Consider the following 22,192-nt stretch of genomic DNA (forward strand, 5'->3'; position numbering starts at 1 on the left):
ACGCTTGGAAATTACAGCGAATAATCAAATTTTTGCCGTAACGAAATTTCGCTCGCTTTGTAAATAGCACGATACACGATACGTCGAGCGGTAAATTTCGTTGGGATGGGAAAATGTAGGTCGATGTATCTTTTTTTTCTTTTTTTTTTTTTTTTTTAGAAAGGTATTTTGATTCTTGGAAAATGTTTAATTGGAATCTGTGAAATCGAAAATGTATCTAGAATTCGTTCGTTGATATTGCATGCGTCGATATTTCATTATACAGAGATGATAACGAGCGAAAAAAAAAATGAAAAAGATAAAATTACGGGATTGATAATCGTGGAAGTCCATTTATCATTTTATCATTATCTTTCTACTTTGCAAAATTCGATCGGTAATATATTATAATAAATTTTCTTCCTGTAAAATTCGTATCGTTACAAATTCCATAATTTATTTTCGTTGGAATTACAATTACGTAAATCCATCTTCATCTCTCTCTTCTCGATTTTTTTACACGAATATCCTCAACGTATAAAGACTTTCATAAAGATGCATCCACAAGAAAGAACAAGGTTAGGGTTGACTACGCGTCGAGGGTGGCTTTTGCAGCGCGTAATTAGACACGTCGTTCAGTTTACGTAGAGACGTTAAACTCGAGATAAAGAGGTTGGGGGGCCCTTTCAGCCGGCCGTCCATTTCGCAAGGACGAAGGCTCGTTAAATTGAGCGATCCTCTCTCTTCCGGACCGGTCGTCGACCTCCTCGCGTTAAAACGGCGTAACGCGTCCACAATTGCATGCGAAATGCGGATCTTCCCTGGCTGCGACGTGGTTTCAGCGGAGGAAACCAGGGGGGAGAGGTTGCAACGACGATGCCGAGTTAACGAGCTACTGCATGTTGGCCGCCGTTTAAGGCCACGGTTACCTGACCTCGGTAGACAAACTTGTGCAAGGCGAACTTGTGAAAGAGGGTGGAGAGGGCGATTTTTATTTTGGCGGAAATAAGTGGACGTGGATGTTTTGAATATTAGTTGAAAGGGTGGGCCAGTTTGAGGATTTGGCGGAACGATGAGAGAGGGTTCAGTGTTTAGTGTATTAGGAGAAGAAAAATAGCGGTGATCTTTTAATTCTTAGGATGCAATAAAAGAGCTTGAGGGGACTTAATTGAATAATTTATAAAAGTTTCTTTTTTTTGTGAAGTTATTCTTCTTTTCTTTATTGTATTCAAATTTTGAATATTAAATATATATATTCTTCTTACGATTCTGGACGAGATTTATATTTTAGAAAAATCGTAGGATTACATAGCTATCAAAATCTTCAATTCTTATAATTTGCTTTTACAGCTTGAAATCTCTTCTTTAATTTAATTCTTAAGAAAAATAAAAAATTATGGAACATCCAAATACGAGTTTCTAAAAATTACATATTAGATTATTAATAATAAAACATTCTTCCTTATCCCTAACAATTATTCTTTAATTTATCTCGTTTCAAATATTTGACAAGAGTTAGAGTTACTCATCCCCAATTGAAAGTAAAAGTCAAAGTAAAAATGATATATTCTCAAAAAGAAAACAATTTACAGAAGAAAATTCGATCGAATCGAGCGGAAATTTATGCGACTCGCTGTTTTCTTTTTCTCTTTTTTTTATATCGATGCCATCGCGAGGGATCCACAATCGGTAATTTAAAGAACACGGTGCACGTGACGTGGCGGGCCATTAGAGGGGAAGCGTTGGTGGTGGATTCGAGAGAGAACTCGTGACCTAATCTCAGGATCGTTTACTTCTGCCTGGAACATTATGCAGATGATCCCCTCGGTGCTCAAATAAGGGACATCTGGTACCCACGCGGGGGGAGAAAGAGGGAGGAAGTAGAAGGTAGAGCCACGTTTGGCACTCGTGCCTCGTCGGCAAGATTAAATCGTGGACCGAATATTTATGGCTCTCTCTCTCCCCCCACCCCACCCCGTATTTATTATCGTAGACGTAACGCGATTTCGCGAGCTAAGGAAAGCCGAGGATCGAGCTTCACGTATCTATGCCATCGTGGCTTGATTCATGGCCCCTCTCTCCCTCCCCTTAGCCCCCGCCTCTTCTAACTAACTGATGGCTTTTCGCCTTCGGATGATTTGTACGGATGTGGTTTGGTAATTTGGATTGCAGGTGGAATTTGGTTAAACTGAATTTGAATTTATATCGAGATGGGTTGATTAGATGTGGAGGGGGGGTAATTAGTTTATTTGGTAATATGTATAAACTTGGAATTTTGATGGATTAATTGGATTATTCGACGTTTCGTGACAACGTGAGATACGTTGAAAAGGGGGAAATTGTCGAAGGTAGTGCTTTAAAATTTTATCGACTGGTGGAATATATTTTTTAGTTTTATTCGATTGTATGATTGTAACGGAATAATTATTTTTTTATATTGTCCATCATGAATCTATTATTTTGTTCTAAGTAAAAGGTTAATTTAAACTGTTGATGTGAGGTGAAAATTTGTATTGAAAATTATATTTCGTGAAAATAATATGAAAATCTCTCGATTTCGATCGAGACGAATCTCTTTGATTTCTTCAGAGAATATTTCTGAATATTGAAGAATTTTTTTCATTTATATCATATTTTGCGTCACGTTATTTTTACATAATAAATAAATATTACGCTATTTCCCCCTACACACACATGTCCGATCGGTTGCACCAGTTTTCTTTACAATAACCATTTTTCAATACATTTTTATCTTGCACCATAACACCACGATTCTGAAAGCAATTTACGAGGCTATAAATTCAAACATGTGTGGTGAATGGGGGAAACTATGTATGGATGTTGCAGAATCTCCACTGTGAGATGTAGTTGTTTAATGTGCTAAATGTTTATAAAAAATAAAACACTATAAATCTTAATTATAGCGCATTACATGGTGTATTATTCTGTTTACGTACTTCCGTTTCCATTTGGAAAATGTTTGTATGTTCAAAAATCATAGGATGAAATCAAATATGTAAATATTTTCACTGCGTTAACTTATTGTATTCAAATACTGTATAGAAATACAATACAAAAATTTATTTTCAATCTCTAAAATCAAAATATAAATCCAAATGACTCAATATTAAAGGATTATAATTTGAAGAATCCCTTCGATGTCAAAAATATTGAATACTTTAGCAAAAGCTATCAGCCTCGGTTTCTTTAAGATCGAGTAAACTTTTTTTCATTGAAAAAACTCAATTTCACACTTCGAGATCCGTCAGAAAACTTTCGTGACACGATCCCATTAAGTCCTCTTAAATTTTTTTTTTCGTCAAAAATATCGAACGAAAAAAAAAAAAATAAATTTAACAATTCTCTTCCCCTCGGAGATCGTAGTTTTATGCCCATAATAATAAGCCTGTTCAAATCCAGGCCGAGGCCTCCGTTGCAGAAAACGTTATGCAGATGATCTCCCAAGGCGGGGGGAGACATGTGGCAGGAAGCCACGCCTGGCACTTGTGTCCCTTGTCTTCCGGGCGAGATTGAACCGTGAGCCGAATGTTTATGGGTCTGGCGTAATTACCGGCTAGGAGGTCGGCTAACGTGCCTCTGGCATCAACGTCGACAGCCACGGCGGAGGTGGAGGAAACCAGCCGTGGTTATTGTTCATAAGCTCAGACGCCATGTGTTCGAGGAATTTATGCGCTGGTTGTACTGCACCCACCGAGGAATATCCCCCTCGTGGTGTCTCGTGTCCCGTGCACACCACCACCGCCACTACCACCACCACCCACAGAGGGAAGAGTCGGCTCCTGTGTGCGCCCCCTTAAGCACGACCGAGTTCGGCCTGCTTCTGTCTCTTCCGCCTTACACCAAGAGCTGCATTTGTCACCGTGGACCGATAATGTTCGCCGAGGTCGTGTTTACTTCTCCGGTTATAGCTCGAGCCGCCCCCATCCCTCCTTCCTTCCCCTCCCCTCGACGATGAATCAGAGACGACGTCTCGTTGGATTGAGATATCTCTTTCTTGTCACGTTATCCTTGGCGAAGTTGCTTTGTTTTTTGGGGGGTGGATTGGTTTCTTTCTCGTTTCCTTTTAATCGAAGGTTCGAAGTTTCAGAATGATGAATGACTCTCGAGTGACTCGAAAATGAGGTCAGTTGGTTCGGGAATGGCATATAGAATTGGTGATTAATTGCGTGCATTGTTTCGTTTGATGCAACATAGTCAGATATGATTTGATATTAATTTATCTTTTATAAAATTTAGTTCTTCTCTAATAATATCTTATCGTATCGTGTCTAATTGAAAATTGTATACGCCAATTTGTAATCGACAATTTTTAAAAAAAATTGTTTGTTTCGTTCGGTAGTTAAATTGCCAAAGTGAAAGTATTTTTTCTCATCTCGAATTTCTAACGTGTCTAGAAATAGGAATGAACGAACGAGTCAAGCCGGCGCAAATAAAACCAGTAATTATAAAAGTTTAAATATTCATAGCTTTGTGAGGAAACGAAAAACACGAGGCGGAGTCGGCGTAAAGTTTGAAACGTGCTCGTACCAATCATAAACTTTCAGCGAACCCCGGAGCATTATTTATCAAGGAAATTCGAGAACCATGAAACGCCAAGGCCGGAAATTAACGTTGAACCCCCTCCCCCCTCCTCTCTGTTTTCAGCATAATTTGTTTCCGTCGCATAAAAGTCAAACTTTTCCCGCGAATTTTCTTTTCTTTTCTTTTTTCTTTTTTTTCTTTTTTTTCTTTTTTGAGAACGATGTCAACTTGATATTTTTCGAGAATATCGATAAAAATACGTGTTACGTTTTCTTTAAAATTTATTCATTTTGATTTTACACGTAGAGATGATAAAATACTTTTTATTATCGATAATTGTTTGCAAAATGTATTTGTTTCTTTAGATTCCACTGAAAAAAATATTTCGATATTTGTGAAATATTTTAATATTTAAAATATTTGAAAGTGCAAGATAAATTAAAATAGATAATAAATTTCAGAAAATTTATCTAACATGAATTCTGATATTATTTAACTATTCTAAATGTTATAATCGTAAATTATATTCAATGTTTATTACAATTATATATATTACAATCGAATCACGCGAACAATTCACAGTTGAATAGTTTCGTGTTTGAAGAAGCAGAAACAGAAGACAATTCTTTCCAACATGATCGTTTGTCTTGTCACTTTTCAAGATGTGAGAAAGAAAACTGAGAGATGCATGTGGAGAGATACTTTTAAGAAGTTGTCCTAAAAAAAAAAAAGAACAAATTGAAATATAAAAAGTGAATGCAAAGAAGAAAAATTATTCAAAAGTACAACCCAATAAATAGTTTGAAAGATAGTTATAATGAAAGAATAAATTGCAACATCTTTATACTGAAAATCTTTATACTTCCTCCAAACTTTTTCATAACATCTTTCAATTTTTAATTTTAAACAGTGAAAATAATAAAAATTTGATGTATATATAATAATTTTAACAAATTATCAGGTATAAAGAAATTATTTCCATTGTCAAAAAGAAAAATAAATAATAATATCTGTAGACTGATAAAACAATGAATCCATTACATAAAACATAAATTCTCAACATGTAAATCATGATCTTTAAAGAGATTCTTGAAATGATTCTTGAAAAATTGTTATACTTTTGTTTTTTTTTTATATCATAATATTCTACTTCTTCCAATACATTTTCTTTTCGACTAGATATTAAGTTATCTCTATTTGGATATGCATGTTACACACATTTATTAAAATTTTTATACAACTATGAGAAGAAAAGAAGAGAATCACGAGTTATTTATCTATCATAAAAAAAAGAAGATCGTGTTTCAAAAAAAGATTGGGAAACGCTGTTTTAAAATCACCAAATCGAGGAATCATCTTCCCCATGCTAGAAATCGCTTCGAGCGCGAGTCATCGTTTTATCCAAAAGACCCCTAATTAACCCGTAAACAGAAACAACAGAAAGAGAAAAGAATGGTAATTAGCTCGATGCGATGCTTGTTCCACTTTTTAATGCCTCACTTTTCCTTTCGTTCCTGCTCTCGTTCCGCTAGTTATATCAACACCGGGCTCAAGCTCCATCGACGTGTCGGCTCTTGTCGTGAAGAGCACTCGTTGCGAAGTCGACGTAAAATACGGAGATAAAGCAACAACGACGCGGCTGTTGCGCGACACACAGAGGAGCTAACTCGTATCCGCGTAATTATTAACGTTTATGTTATGTCGAGCCATCCTCGTACCACGAGATCGTGAATTTTCCAAAAGAATGCGATTCATTATCAAAGATTTGGTTATATTCAATTTATTTAGGTGGTTTCTAGAAATTTTGATCATCTAATGAGAAGATATTACATTTTTTTTAGAGTATTAAAATTTTAAAATAATTGAATATGAAAAATTGAAAAATAATATCAATAATATGTACATTTTATTATGTATACTTATGTATCTCTCTAATCAAACAGAATAAAGTTTTCCAAATAGTATTCTTAAATAGTATTATGCAAGACTTAATTAAAAATTTCTACATCCAAAGTTTATGTCTTATTTTAAATTTTTATATAAATAATTTTTTTAATGTAATTCATAAAATTTTTTAATTTTTATTTTGATGACATATATTATTCCGTTTATTTTTTCTTGATATATTTCTAAAAATAAAATATCTTGTAGGAAAAATAATTATTGTAAATTTAAAATTAAACTTAAAATTCAAAGATTGAAAAGTAGCTTAATGAGCATTATATAATATAATTCTGCACAATTATTCCAATTATTCGTTCATTATTTTCCATCTTTTTTATATTTACATTGTATGTTTGAATGATGAACATCGAATGGTATTTATTAGTGCAAAGTATGCATTTTAATGAACTGATACATTCTCGTTAAAAACTTAACGTATTGTAAATTATAGAACAATGAAAACTTATTTTTATTAAGTTTTAACAAACATTGCTAAGTCTGCCAAATTATGTAGTAGTAATGGACGATATATGTTAGATTTTTTTATTGTTCTCTTTCAATGTGACAAAGAAAAATGAAGAAGAATCGCTTTATTATTATTCTTTTCATTCCTCATTTATTATTCATGAAACTTAATACTAAAATTAACGAGAATGTTACAAGACAACAACATTATAAGAATTATAAAAATTATTAATACTTTCTATCTTTTAATCTATTAAAATTAAAACTTCTTCTAATTCTTATGAGACGTTATCTGATAGCCCAATGATTTGTGATACTATTCAATATTTAATATCTAAACCATAGACAACTATTATTTACAACATTCCAATATAAATAAAATATCTATTTTTCATTTCTTCTTTTTTAAAATTAAGTTTCATTTTTATACATTTTACACTTTACATCTCATAATTCCCACTACACTACAATATTAAAATCAAAACTTCTCTCCAATACCTAAACAATCCTCTCTCGCTTCTTAAACCCTCCCCTTTTGATCTCAAACACGCCTTCTCCCCCTCCCCCTCCTTTTCCTCAGAAACAATCGTCCGAACTCGCTCATCCGGAATCCTCGTGCAATCTCCGTCTGCAAAAATTAATTACACCCGATGAGATTAGATTCAGAAGGCAGCCACGTGTCCTCTCCGGTTCGAGCGTAATTCTGTTGCACGGCTGGTGGAACCGGACTCCCCTCCCCTCCCTCTCGATAACCGGACCGGACGCCAGAAAGAGGGTGGAGAGAAGCGAGACAGAGAGACAGAGAGAGAGAGAGAAGAGATCTCCTAATCGGTATGAGAGTTTCCACCAGTCGACTCTCAATTCGTACCGAAGCAATTCAAAAGGGAGAGGGGGAGTAGAGAACGGACTAACGCAGCGCGGATGGAGAGGGAGAGGAGGAGCGGAGAGACTCGAGCGAACGACTCGAAGACAATGCAATTATTCGCAATTACCGCGTCCATCCGCGGTTCGCGGAATTATCCCATTCTGTTTCCATTACTGGTGCCGTCATTCCTGCCTATACACCCTCCCCTCCCCCTCCCCTCCATCCGCCCCCATACACACGTGCGCGCGTGTAAATTCGTGTATCGGGGATACGAGGCGACGTAAGGTGGCGAAGCGTCGAAGGAACGAAGGAAATTCATCGCGGGCGGGAATGTTTCGGGAAGGAATGCGAATATAATTTCGAGAGGGGTTGGAGGAAATGTTTCGTCGGGAATTATTCGCTCGTTGGCGGAAATGATTTCGTCGTGTTTAGGCGATTGGTATGTGTCATGAAAGTATAGATGGATTGGAAAATTTGTGCAGCAACGAGTTTTAATTATATTAACCCTTTCTTCATTGTTTTTCATCTCTTATGGGATTGTTTATAATTATTTAATGAATATTTTTATATTTTTCTATATCAATTTTTATATCTGGAATATTTCTGACACGTTTGATTGGAAAACATTGATTAATCAATGATATTATATGTTTTGTAATATTGTTACGGATTGATGAATTATAGTCTTCAAATTGAATCGATTATTTATAATTGTATCTCGTCTATATCTTATTTTAGATTTAGTTTTAAAAAATGAATTTGTAACAAGAATATTAATTTCTACGAAAAAGATATTCCATTAAACTTTGTATGAAATGGAATTTCCAAAATGGAATTTCAATACATAAACAAATAGTAATAAAAAAAAATAAGAACATTCTCTAATTCCAATCATCAGAATTTTCAATTGTACTTTTCAATTTCAACTCGTAATATTCTCAAAATACTAAAATGTGTTGCGTGTTAAAAAATACACACTTGAAAAAATGTTCAAAGTTCCTCGAAGGAAAGGAATTCATTCATGTGCATCCTTGATTTCCTGTATTTATCTGAATTTTGGAAAAAGCGAAACCTTTTCGAAGAAAACGCAACATTTACCGGTAAACCCGGGGCAAGTCGTTACGCGGTGGCGAAAAAAACCGAGCTGTAAGAGGGCGGTCGTTCTAAAGAGAATCGCGTAATTAGGTTTCATCCCTCGTCGCCCGGATTTCCTTTGTTACATTAGCCGCCCCCTGTTCCGACTCTTGGAACCACGAACGCTATTCCAGGCCGACGACGTTAATCTTTAACGAGCTGAGGCCACGCTCACGGCGAGGATAGGAGAGAGAGAGAGAGAGAGAGAGAGAGATCTCGAAGGCTTTGTAATCGAATCCCTCCGCCTCCCTCCATTTTTGGCGACCTGCTATCAACGTGATTCGGTTTATATAGTATAGTCGAAGACGAGGGGGAGGAAGAATTTTGTCACGCGAGCTACCTCTAATCGGATTAAATTAATGTGTCGTGATTTTACGCGCCAGGATTTCCGTTCGCTTAGGGGGAGAGGGAGATTTTTCGTGAAAGGAGAGTCGTGGAAGATGCTTTATATTTATGGTAATTTTGTTTCACAAACCTGGAATGTAAATTGTTAATTGTATATTATAGGAAATAATTTGGAGAGGGTCGAAATCAATTCTTTATGTATTATTTTAAAAAATATTTATGTTTCATTGCTGCAAAAAATATTTTGCGAACGAAACTTATACAAAGCGATTGATAAAATGTAATATTATAACGTTACAATCAATTATTAAATTAACAAACGATTCTCGATCTGTCTTAAAGAACAACAATGTATACGTGCTCCCTTTTTTACTTCATCTTCTAAAGAACCGGAAGTTATCGATTTCAAGACTCGAAGCATCGTTAACGATCAAAGAGGGGAGGATTGTGAAAAAAGAAAAAAAAAGAAAGAGCAAACGAGGATTGTCTCGAAAGGGTATTCAGATTCGCGGATCGATATCTGACCGTCGTTTTATCACGACTTCTCGAAACGATGAATACGATGATAGGTTCGAGAGTGGATATAATCGTTGCGCGAATTAAACGAATTTCATTCGGGGATGGCCGCGATCGAGTCTTGGAATTAAACTCGCTCTGTACTTTCTACGATACATTCGTGCTACAAACGAGCCGCGATTATATACGTCGATCGGCTGGATTACGTATTTGATGAGGCAAAAGGAGGGATGTAATCGAACGGAATGCTTTTGGCACGGGATATCGCCCTAGGGGGATCAAAATGCCGAGGAAATAATGATAAACGTGCGCATGGCGGGAACGGATGGGTACCTTGTTCCTCGATGAATTTCACGTTATCTTGTAATTTCGTTTCGATTGGTTCGTGGTATTTCCTTGAGGATTGGTATGAATCGGTCGTTTTTGTCGAGTATAGGAAGGGGAATTTTAAGTGGATTTTTTTTTTATTTTTTTTTATTAAAAAAATTACATTCGGCAGTGAAAAATTCAGTGAACATTTCAGTATAATACTTTTTTACCGTTTTTGTCTAAGTGGTTTTATATATATGCACGTTATTCGTTTTATAGAAAGTTCTTTTAATTTGTTTCTATTCGTATGTGGGACAGGATTGAAATTAATTTAAATTAAAATTGATCATATTATTATGCTTGATAATTGTAAACGTTGTTAATTACGTTTTTTAAATTTTCTGTGTACATTGTTCGTGAAATAAAAAGAAACTTTTTTGCAAAGTATCATGCGAAATTATTAATTGTTAATTGAAATATATAAAATACTTTAATTTTAATAGATGATTGGTTCTGCCTATAAACGTGCTTCAAAAACTTATTGTTTCATTTATTTCTCGTTTTATCACTTATTCGTTGGCTCTACTGTAAACCTATTATCAGTAGAATAGGTACATGATTGATCATCCGTATTATATAATTCGTCAATTATGAACAAAACGAAATGAAATTGAACGTAAAATCTTTTTAGAAACTAATTAAAGTTTAAAAAAGGATAATTATATGTTATTTTTCTAAAAATACATCATCTTGCACATTGGGATTTTTCATCATTCTAAATTAAAACTTATTTATCTTTTTTTATTTAGTTTGAATATCTAATTATATATGAAAAATGAGGTTTTCTCTTCTTTAACAGTGTACTTATTTTGCTAGAAATAATACATCATCTTGTCATCATTGTAAAAGCGTAGAAATTTTGTTTAACGAATGTATATGTCATAATTATTTTAAAAAAAAATATAACGATATAACGTGTTAAATTCTAAAGACTCCAATATTCAAAAGAATTAAGAAAAAAATTTGATACTTGAAATTCGAAATATCTATTAATTAAAAATTTATATATTTTAAAAATGAAACAGGATTCGAATCGAATTTGATGATATTTGATATTTGTAGTTCAAAATTTTTTGAAAATAAAAATTTATGATTCGAAATTGAAATCGAGCCCAAAGTTATCAAACTCGATATGCATTTATAAATTTGAAGTTTTTGTTGGAAATTCGATGTGTTAAATTCAGTTTCAATAATTAAAGATAAATTTTGAAATTTGTAATTAGATATTTTATTTTAGTTTATAGACTTTAATATAAAATTCAACGAGTCACAAATTGAAGGTAGATATTGCCATTCTTTAACGAAGGAAGTTTTAAATGAGTCGAACATCGAATCGACTTCAAAGGTACGTATACTTTAGCGAGTTCAAACATTACGAAGTTCCAAGTTCTAATTCGCGTAGAGTTCGTTAGTTTACCAAGTTCTGGCGAGTCCTTTAACAGATCCCTAACTTGTTCACTTTGACGTACCAATTTGTTGTAATCGCAACGTTAACCATCATGTCTGAACTAATATTTTCATTCAAGAATATGTTCCTTTAGAACTTTAAAATTCTTTTCTTCTTGAAAAATGAACACGAAATAAATAAAACTATTTCCAAAATATCGTTCCATCGTTTACATCATTATCTAATTAATTAAAAAGATAGCAAAAATAAATCCAACTTATTTAGATTTTATTAAAAAGCAAAATAAAATAATTATTCCTTATTTATTTAAGAAAAATAATGTAATAATGATAGATTCAAATATAGAATGGACAATATAATATTTTTTACCAATTTGTCAATTAATTTGCATTAAACTGCAAAATTTATTAAATACAATTGATTTAAATCGAAACATTATCCTAGTTTAAATGAATATATTTAATTATATTTTCCAAAAATATCTTTCGTATAATTACAAAACATCTTCGAAGCATATAAATTCAAATCAGTTTTCCATGTATCATCAACTCTTTAAATCGCCAAACGTTTAAGCGAACGATAAAAAGCAAAACGTTTCACGTTCAACGATACTTCACTTCAGCTTGTAAAATAGAAACGCAAAAAATCTTGTCATCGTGACAAGAGGGAAAGAATCTTCTTCATTAACCTTCTTCAGAGTGGAGGATCAGCGCCATAATTGCGCGATTAATTAACCATCATCGGATCAGGCAAAGAGGCGTCCCTGCCTCTCCTTTTAACAGTTTTTCTTCGCTCGTACTCTGTTCAGAGAGAAGTACGTTCTCTTAAGTAACGAAAGAACGAGGATCGCGCGTTGCTTTAACCGATACTCACGACATCGAGAACGATACTCGAGATGTGACCCGAAAGAGAAGTCCTCGAAACCCTTTGCCAGCGCTGATACCATCCTTGGAACGTGGAATCCGTGTAGTGTACTTATATCATTCTTCTTACGATCTAAATATATATATATATATATATAATATATTCGTCAATTCTCGTGAAAAAACGAGTCACGAATGGCGTAATTTTCTTGGCTAAGACTATGTATGTATTTTTTCATGCATATATTATAGAATGAAAATAGTAGATAGAAATTTTACAAAAGTAGATACAAAATAATAGATGTAAATAAATTTGAAAAAATAGAAATCGAGAAGAATTTTAATTTTTTGAGATATTTTAACTTACACAATTAATTTTTATTAATATATGTATATAAGTATTTTAATACTTTTGTACAAGAAATGATAAGCTATTAGTGTATTAAAAAATATATAATTTTATTTTAAAAAACAAAGTTGATAATAGATATCCTTTTGACCACAAAAAATTTATATCACGTAATATTTTTAGTCTTAGATATAAATAAATTTGAAAAAATACATTGAGAAGAATTTTAACTTGAGATATTTCAACTTACACAATTAATTTTTATTAATATATGTATAAGTATTTTAATATTTTTATACAAGAAATAATAAGCTATTATTAAGTGTATTAAAAGATATATAATTTTATTTTAAGAAACAAAGTTGATAATAGATATCCTTTTGATCAGAAAAAATTTAAAAAATATCATGTAATATTTTTAGTCTTTGAAAACATTCGATTTTTATCTAAAACATTTTCTTAATATTATCATATTAATAATTTTGAATGAAACAAAAATTGTAACATCCTTTATACTTATAAAGAATTTTCATTTTCATGTAATTAAGACATTTATTTTAATATAAATATAAATTTTACATTTCTTAATGTAAATAAAATGAACAAATTAACTAATGGATAATTTTGAGATTTGATCTTAAATTCGATTCATTATTCAAAATTTTGTTCATTTGAGCGTTAAGAATTTTTTAATCTTTCAACATTACTGATAAATTTTCATTGTGCTCGATTTCGTAATACGGCTTCGATGTTCGTTCGAGAAAACTCGAACAATACTTCAGTTTAAACTGCACGCGTGCTCTGAAATCGCACGGTGGACGACTGGATGCGCCGCGATTTATCGCAGCATCGAGATCGTTTTCAGAATACCTATGAGCTTGTGACCGTTCTTCTTGCCACCGTATGGTATCCACACCGACAGAATTCTCGAAAATCCGTACAAACACGCAAACTCTGACCTCCTCTGTCCCCTCTGTGTTTAAAGCTCGGTTTACTAGCGTTAAGATAAAGCTTAGTCATTTATACGATAAACAGACTTCGAATATTTATGCAAAATTAACATTTCATGAATTACTATTACAGAAATAATCCCCCTAGATTTTTAAATATTTAAAATATAATCATTTTTTCGATGAGAAATTCTTTGTAGATTCAAAGTTTTTACAGATTCGAATGAAATTTGAATAGTCAATTATAGAAAAATACATTTAGAAAATTAATTCTTATGGAAAAGTACATACTTCAATAATAGAAATTTTTCTCTCAGAAAAAAGGTACACTTAATTATTAAATTAATGATAAATATTCATTAAACAATAATAAATATAGCTTCGAAATTCCTAGTGTAGAAAAATTCCAAAAAGTAAATTTTTAAAAATCAATAATTTATTTTTTGGAGGATTCGTGAGATCAAAAATATAAGAAGAATAATTAGAAAACGATCGTCACAAATTTTAATTGTCCCTTGTCGCGGAATTCAAGTGATATTCAACTTGGGACACGAGTTTGGATCGTGGCTGTTCATGCCGGTGTGAATCGGCTCGGCTTGTTCCCGCTTCAACGAGCGAAATCGATCGTTTCAAATTCGTCGCGCTAATTCGTCAGTTAATGAAACCAGCGTCCACTTTCGGAATCAATCAGCCTCGGTGGGGGGTCACAGGCGTGGCGAGAATTAACGCCGCCCGGAATTACAGTGGAATTAAATGAAGATTAATTTTCGTTTGAGCGCGACCTTCTGTCTGATCGAGACCCAATCATAGCGGCTGTTTTAGACCCTTAATTGAGGTGGTTCGATGCAAATATGGATGGAACTCGTTTCACATTAAAAAGGAAAAATACACCTTTCGGCTTAACATTTGAAACGAAAATTCGAAACTGGTCTTTTTTTTGTTCGAATATACAGAAGATAGAACTTTTTATTAATATAAATAATTTTTGTAATGTGTATAATTTTGAAAAACTTTTATTATTATTTTACAAAGTACAGGAAATGTTAATTGATTTTATTATTTAGAAGTACGTTGTTATGATGTTAAATAAAATTATATTCATACGAGGTTGTATTATGTTTGATTGCTGTTTTATTTTACACAATCGTGTCTGATCAATTGTACTCTTATTCTACTTGAATTCTATACGCTCAAAAAAAAAGAAAGAAAGAAAGAAATATCATATTTTATATTTCAAACTTGAAAAATATTAATCAAAATATAACGTTTAATTTATCTACATCTTCATTTCTAACCAAGGTTTCCTCTATCAAAAAGTATTTTAATTAATTCAAGAAAGGATCCAATAAAACAGGGAAGAGGGAAATAAAACTGTATAATCGTAGTTGTTGATAATGACAATAATTGATCGAGAAGATCGGAATTGAATATTTAATTCCATGGTAATCGCATCTTTAAAAGCGCTTAAAATGCTTCAAAGCTTCAAGGGAGGAAAGGATCCTTGAGTCGCGAGATGTTTTTCATTAATTGTCGAAGCACAGGTGTGAAAAGAATCCTTCGTTCTTCCCTTTGAACTTTGTTAGGCGAAAGATCCCTTTGTGATACGAAATTAAATATCGTGTTAAAAGTCTCTTTACATGAATGAATGATCGTAAAAAAAGATTTGCAAAAGAATCTTGTTCTATCACTTTAATTATTATATCAATTAGATATGTAATTAAAACAGTCGATGCTCCAGTAACAATTTCATGAGAATGAATAATAATGTTACAAAAATTTATTTTCTAGCTAATAATAATAACAATTCCATTTATTAAATGTATATACAAAATCTTTTCGTTTTAAAACTTACAAGAAGAATCCTTATACGTATCTCTTAAATTATATCTCTATTTTTTAAAAAATAATTAAAAAAATGTCAAAAGTTTAATTATTGTTTAACATATTACAGAGATATTTGTATAAACAAAAAATTAATAGACGTTATTTATTTTTTTTCAGCAACAGCAACAGCAAGCACAGCAGCAAGCACAGCAACAGCAACAACAGCAACCGCAACAACAGCATCAGCAACAACAGCCACAGGCTAATTCGCCAGGAGGTGGAAATGTGGGGAAAAGCAGCCCGTCGCCGGGAAATTCGGCATCCCCTGGCACTGTGACAGCGTCCAACAAGTCGCAGACCGAACCGAAACCGGTCGAGTGCAATTTGTGCCATCGAAAATTCAAAAATATACCGGCGCTAAATGGCCACATGAGACTCCATGGCGGTTACTTCAAAAAGGTAAGCTAATCAAGCTTTCGAATTTTCCCAATATTCGTTTTTCTATCATTATATTGGAAAGAGTGTTCATCGTATCAAAGAGAATAAAATTGAAAATTCTTTCTAATTGTTTTTATATCATTTTTAAATCATTAGGAAATTTGGTTACTTTTGACAATTGATAATTACAAATAAATTTATCTTTTACTATTGTATTCTATACAAAATCATTGATATAAATTAGCAATACAATATTGAAAGATTTGTCTACAAGAACAACAGAAAGATATCCAATATTTGATGTTTTATAAAATGATTTTTTTTTAATTCAATTTTTTTGAATAAACAATTACAATTTATCCAATAAAAATTATGTGAAAACTTTAACTAACTTCAACTTAAAATTTCCTTGTAAGATTAGAATTGAATTTGGTTATTTATTAAAAAATAATTTTCCTCTTCTTTTCTACGTATTATGATTTACTTATGAATTAAATTAATCGAATCAAATTATACAACAGATATTCCATCGTACAGATATTGTAATTTCTTATAGAAAATTAAAAAATACAAATAATCATTCTTCAGAAGAATTATTATTACTCTTTCAAGGAAACCGTGAAAATTCATTTTTTATCGTTACCCTCGTGAAACGAGAGAAAGAAAGAAGAATATGAAAGAATGGTAAAGATAAGGTCATTCAGAGAATCGTTAATTCTAGTCCTGCATTTGTTTCGCTTGCTTCATCAATTCTCCTCGAGACGGTCTCGAGATGAAAATTATACGGAATCCGGCTTTGCTTACCTCTTTCACGAACCGCGTTTCATCCTCGCGAAGGGGGAGGGAGGAGGAGGGGGAGGGAAGGGATAGGATTGAATTTTCAAGAAGAATTTCATGAAGTTTACCAAAGGCTACGGGGAAACGTGCAAGGTTCACCTGCATTACCATATGAATTCGCAATCCCAGAAACTCGCGCGGAGAGCTTCTTGTAATCAGTTGGTGATTTCATGGAAATCTCGCCGACCGAAATGCAATCAACCGGTGATTTTCGTGAAAATCTCGACCGGTTACGTTATATACGCTCTTTTCTTCGCTTCTTCGTGCACGAGACGATAATAATCGTTGGGGATGAAAAAAAAAATTGTCTCTCTCTTTCGAGAGGAAAATTTTCAAGCAGAATTTTTTATTAATTATAACATTATATCCCCGTGAATCGAATATGCTAATAGCACAGTTATCGAATGCATATTTAATTTTCAAAAATGATCGAGGAGGAGGAAGATGATAAATTTAGAATTTCGACGGATGTTCCATTGTATCGATTTTATTTCTTCCTTCTATCTATTAATATGCTAATTAAATCACTATATTACGCGACCAGTTAATATCTTAAACCTTATAAATCGAATGAAGAAAATTATTCTCTACAATTATCTGAAAGAGTATTTGAATTAAATTTTATTTTTTTTTCTGAGAAGAGAAGAATTAGTAAGGAAAAATATAATAATTTTAAAAACTAACTTTTGACATTCTCGTTCTCGTTTTAATTCCAAAATCATTTTTTACAATATTTCGTAATGGAATGTATGAATAGGAAATATTTAAACGTTTGATCCACCCGCGATCTTTATCGAGGACAATAAACATTTCCATGTTAAATCTCATCTCTATCGGAACGGAGAAGAGGAAAACTTGGGAAGACGAGCTCCCTTTCTCTATAAATGACACACCGTTCGTTAAGACATTTTTAATCAACGAGGAGAAAGGCGACGAATCAAAGAGAAGGAAGGAAGAAACCTAGAGAATTGCTGATCTTTCTATTCCAACGACTGCAACCTGCCTGCCCCTCTTTCTTGACCTTATTAAGAACCTTTCTCTCCGTTCAGATTCTCTCCGTTCAGAAAGAAAGGAGAAAGAAAAACATGGAATCGAGCAGACCTCTCTTGAAGATTTCATTCCTGATTCCTTCTCTCTTTTTCCTATCTCTGTACGATTATCTCTCGCAGATGGATCGCGAGAAACGAAGAAAAAAGGTTTCAAATGGTAAATTTGTACGAGGAATAGCGAAAATTATACGTTTTTCGAAAAAAGCTTCGTCGATTATGGAATTTTTAAATTTAAATTTTAGGATTTTTTAGGTAAAAATTATATGGAGCTACACGACTGGTAAATTAATTCAGATAATGAAAATACGAGGAAGCAAAGATAACTTAATGATTCATTGGAATATTTAAAATGTTGCAAATTAAGTCTTTCTGAATTTTCTTTCTTATTATTTATATAACTCATTATTTGCCACAAAAAAGAAAAATTTGAACATTAACAAATTAAAATATTATCCACAATAAAATACTTTAACGTTTAAATCACAAACGATTTAAATAAAACAGTTTACGTTAACGTTATGTTCTACTTTTCAAGATAGCATTTGTACGTGCTTTAAATTTAAAAAGATTACATTTTTAGAAATGTATTTTAGAATGTTCTGCATGCGCACACTGAATACATTATTCGCGCAAGTTTCACGACTTTCTATTTTTGCTCCTTGCACACACAGGAGAGAAACACCGAGAACGAACGTGTGTAATAGATAATAAAACTAGAGAAACTAAATACAAAAATAAAAAAAATACCCTTCTCGCTCCTCATAACACCGCCTCTCCATCAATTCAATCCTCGATCGCATTCCTCCCCTCTAAAAAAAAAAAAAAAAAAAAAAAGAAAAAGGAATCGATCTATCCAACAAGCTTAGACAAACCTTAGAGCAAAAGATCGAACGAGAATAAAAGGATGGAGGAAGAGAAGGGTAAGGCGATGATCGAATCCAAATGAACCCATTAACAGGCTCTTTGCTCCTGCCACGATGGCGGGTGGAAAGATTGGGGTGGCGGCACGGCCACCGGGGGAGGGTTGTGCAAACATTGTCTCGAGCTTTCTCCATTATGTAGATTGAATCTGAACCGGTTACCGTCGGGAGGTTTTCAACCGGAGAGGGAGGGGGGTCTGGCTCTCGTTTCAAGCTGCACCCGAGTTTTCAACTCGCCACAACTCGCCTCCGTGTATGCACGCGCCCAATCCACGCGAGCATCCCACCATCCATCCATCCATCCATCCATCCATCCATCCATCCATCCATCCATCCATCCTTCTCGTCCACCCGCCTCCATTCATTTTGATCTGTGTATACATACATTCATATTCATGCCCGTGGCGGCCACCTTTATGCGAGCCGTGTTCACGATCACGAGCGTCACAGGTCCACGCTTCGGGGACACGGGGTGAACGTTCATGGTTCACGGGCGGGGAGGTGGGGGAGGGAGAGGGAAGGCGTGAGTGCAGTTAGATGTATTTGTACCGGCCACGTGAATGTTCGCTCCCCGTTTAATGGGTTGCCATGCGAGCACCATGGGTGAAGGTGGTTCTTGGTTGCTATTGGATTGGGTAAATGGATCGACGAATTGTTCTATAACAAATTATGTAGTTTAAAAAAAAAACATTATATCTTCAATATAAAAGTAATTAAACTTAATTTAATAAATAAACTTTCCCCTCCTAAATTAAAATATTATATAATAAGGTAAATGAAGCTAACAGGTTTATACCCTGTCGATAAATACTATTAATTTATTTTAGTATCTAAGCACATGAAATTTTGAATTTTATGGTATTAATTAAATCAATAAATTGGATATTAGTTAATTCTTTATAGCATTTAAATTGCATTTAAAAATTAATATAAATTATATTATATCTAAACTAAAAGTAATATAGCTGATAAAAGAAATATTTTGATAAAATATTCATGTATATAAATTTGTATACTATTACTTAATAAGTAATTAATTAATTTATAAAATTAATTATTTATTTTCTTCGTAAATTTTAAATATCATTGATTTATTATACTTCTAGTCACACTTTTTGCATTAATAATGAATTCGAATAACATCATCGTTCAATGAATACTTATAGAATTTTTTTTTTTTTTACTGTCATTAGGATTAGGCTAATTAATATTAAATCTCATAATAAAATTCCTAGATTAATATATAATTATTATAAGAAGTTGAATTTCGATTATTGTCGAATAATGTGTACATCGATCAATGTCAAAAATAAGAAGCATATTTTTCTTCCTTCGTTTATCGCGAGGATTTAAAGTAATACGATAATAATAAAGAAAAATATAATACAAGACAGTCGTGGAATTTCGCATTTAAGAACTGAAATTTCCATCGGGAATCAAAAACTCTTGAAATTGGGAAAATTTTAAATAACTTTGAAAATAGTAATCTTCGATCGATAAGTAGAAACTCGTTAGAACTAGCACTTTCGAGAACTTTCTCGTTTATCGTGATACAACTTGGCTCTCGAGTTCGTGTAAAGAAATTTCGATTTATTATCTCCGTCTCTCTCGCGTCATTAATTCCCAACTCCGGATAAATGATGGATATGATTCTCGAATGAAGAATCTTCTCTTCCATTTCCAGAAAAAAGACGTAGATCGTTAATAGATTATATAATCGTGGAATATTCCAAGAATATTTTTAACAATTAAAAATAATTTCATTCTTCGTTTCAAACAATAATCATCCCTATTCATCTTTTTCGGAACAATCAGATTTCAATTCAAATCATACATACTCGGCCATATACAGATTCGATCGAAAATCGATGCTTTCGAGGGAACGAGAACAGGATGGCGACTATCGAGAATTATTAAGCAGTTTCGATGGTTTTTCATTTCACGTGAATCCGGATCGGAGGCGCGTTCCATTCGGGAGTGGAACGTATCCGGATGGTATTTCCTCCTCCGTGGAAAATCGCGGGGAATATGTGCGCGGCAGCATCCGAAATCCTCCGCGTGGAAATTGTCGGGCGAAGAGCGGTTTAAAGTTTTGTCGAGCGGACATCGTGAACGGGATTAAGGGATTCACGGGGGGGGACTTTTAAGTAATACAAGAGTTGGCTCCGCCCAGGGTTGAATATTTTTGCGCCCAGGTTTCCAGGGTGCACGATGCATCAACTGCCCAACGAGTGGCCATAATCCTCGAATAAATTTGGTCGATTTGTCTTGGAGAGGTTGAAAGGAAATTAACTGTTGATCGATGAAATTTTTCCAACTTCCAACGATCAAATGAAATTATTTTTGCTTGTCGTGCGAATTTATTTTCGTTAATTTTTCAATTTATCGAAAGTGACAGTGCATGCAACGGATAATGGTACCTTTATGAATTGATTATAAATTTATTCGCAGGAATTTGTGAATGGTATTTTACACGTGTTACGATATATTTAAATTTATTTGTATTTATTTATATGTTCATTATTTCTTTTTCTAGAATTTTAATAAATTGTGGACGAATAATTAAAGGAATATGTTTCTATTTATATTCTCATGAATTCTTCTGGATGAAATTAATTGCACAGATTTGTGATGGAATGTTTAACCTATAATACCAAGAGAAATTATTACCAAGATCGACAATAAATATGTCAATTATTAATTAATTATGTCGATATAAAATTTCGAAATTCTTTGTACGATGCAATATTTTTCATATATAAGTTAGTTAAGCAAAAAAATTGAAAATTGAAAGAAGTAAAATTTAATAAAAATTCCACGATTAATTAATTATAAAAATTATAATTCGATTCAAACATTGTACAAATGTGTGTATTGCCGAAGCAAAAAAGAGAAAATAATCGTTACAATTTCATTGAGAGAGAGAATATAAGAGATTTAATTTTAATTCATAGTGAACGCAATAACCGAGTGTATTAAAATTAGCGAAGCTTGATAATCGATATCTTTCATAATCCTAAATACACGTGTCAAAGTACGTAATACCGTGCTTTCGTTTCAACGTTAATTAATTATCCTATTTAACTTTTCCGTTGGAAAATTAAAAGCGATTTATGAAATAAATTGGGAATAATTGGTATATAGTTAGCAATGATAATATCGGAGATAATTTATTATAGTTGAGATTAAAGGCGAATTCATTATGAGAGAAGAGGAGGCGGTAATCGGTTATATTTCCCTTTTCGCAATGGTGAAAATAATAAATTTAATTTTTCTTTTTTTTCTTTTTTCTTTTATTTATATATCTTCAATACGTTGGAAATGTTGTGAATTCAAGAAAAATTCGTGAAATTCCTTCGATCATCTATGTATCTGCTCTTTCATTATTAAACCAA

At 33.0% G+C, this 22,192-nt stretch overlaps 1 protein-coding gene across 7 annotated transcripts in view; it reads left to right on the forward strand.

Moving 5' to 3' along the window:
• LOC408822 overlaps positions 1–22,192 on the forward strand; it is a 698,419-nt gene that overhangs the window by 643,366 nt on the left and 32,861 nt on the right. For all 7 annotated transcript variants that reach the window (XM_026440819.1, XM_026440818.1, XM_026440820.1 and 4 more), the window contains one exon: positions 15,731–16,012. In XM_026440819.1, coding sequence (XP_026296604.1) covers positions 15,731–16,012 — 282 coding nt within the window. The remainder of the gene's footprint in view (positions 1–15,730; positions 16,013–22,192) is intronic.

This window comes from Apis mellifera, linkage group LG5 (genome assembly GCF_003254395.2).
Source record: "Apis mellifera strain DH4 linkage group LG5, Amel_HAv3.1, whole genome shotgun sequence".
Classification (NCBI taxonomy): domain Eukaryota; kingdom Metazoa; phylum Arthropoda; class Insecta; order Hymenoptera; family Apidae; genus Apis; species Apis mellifera.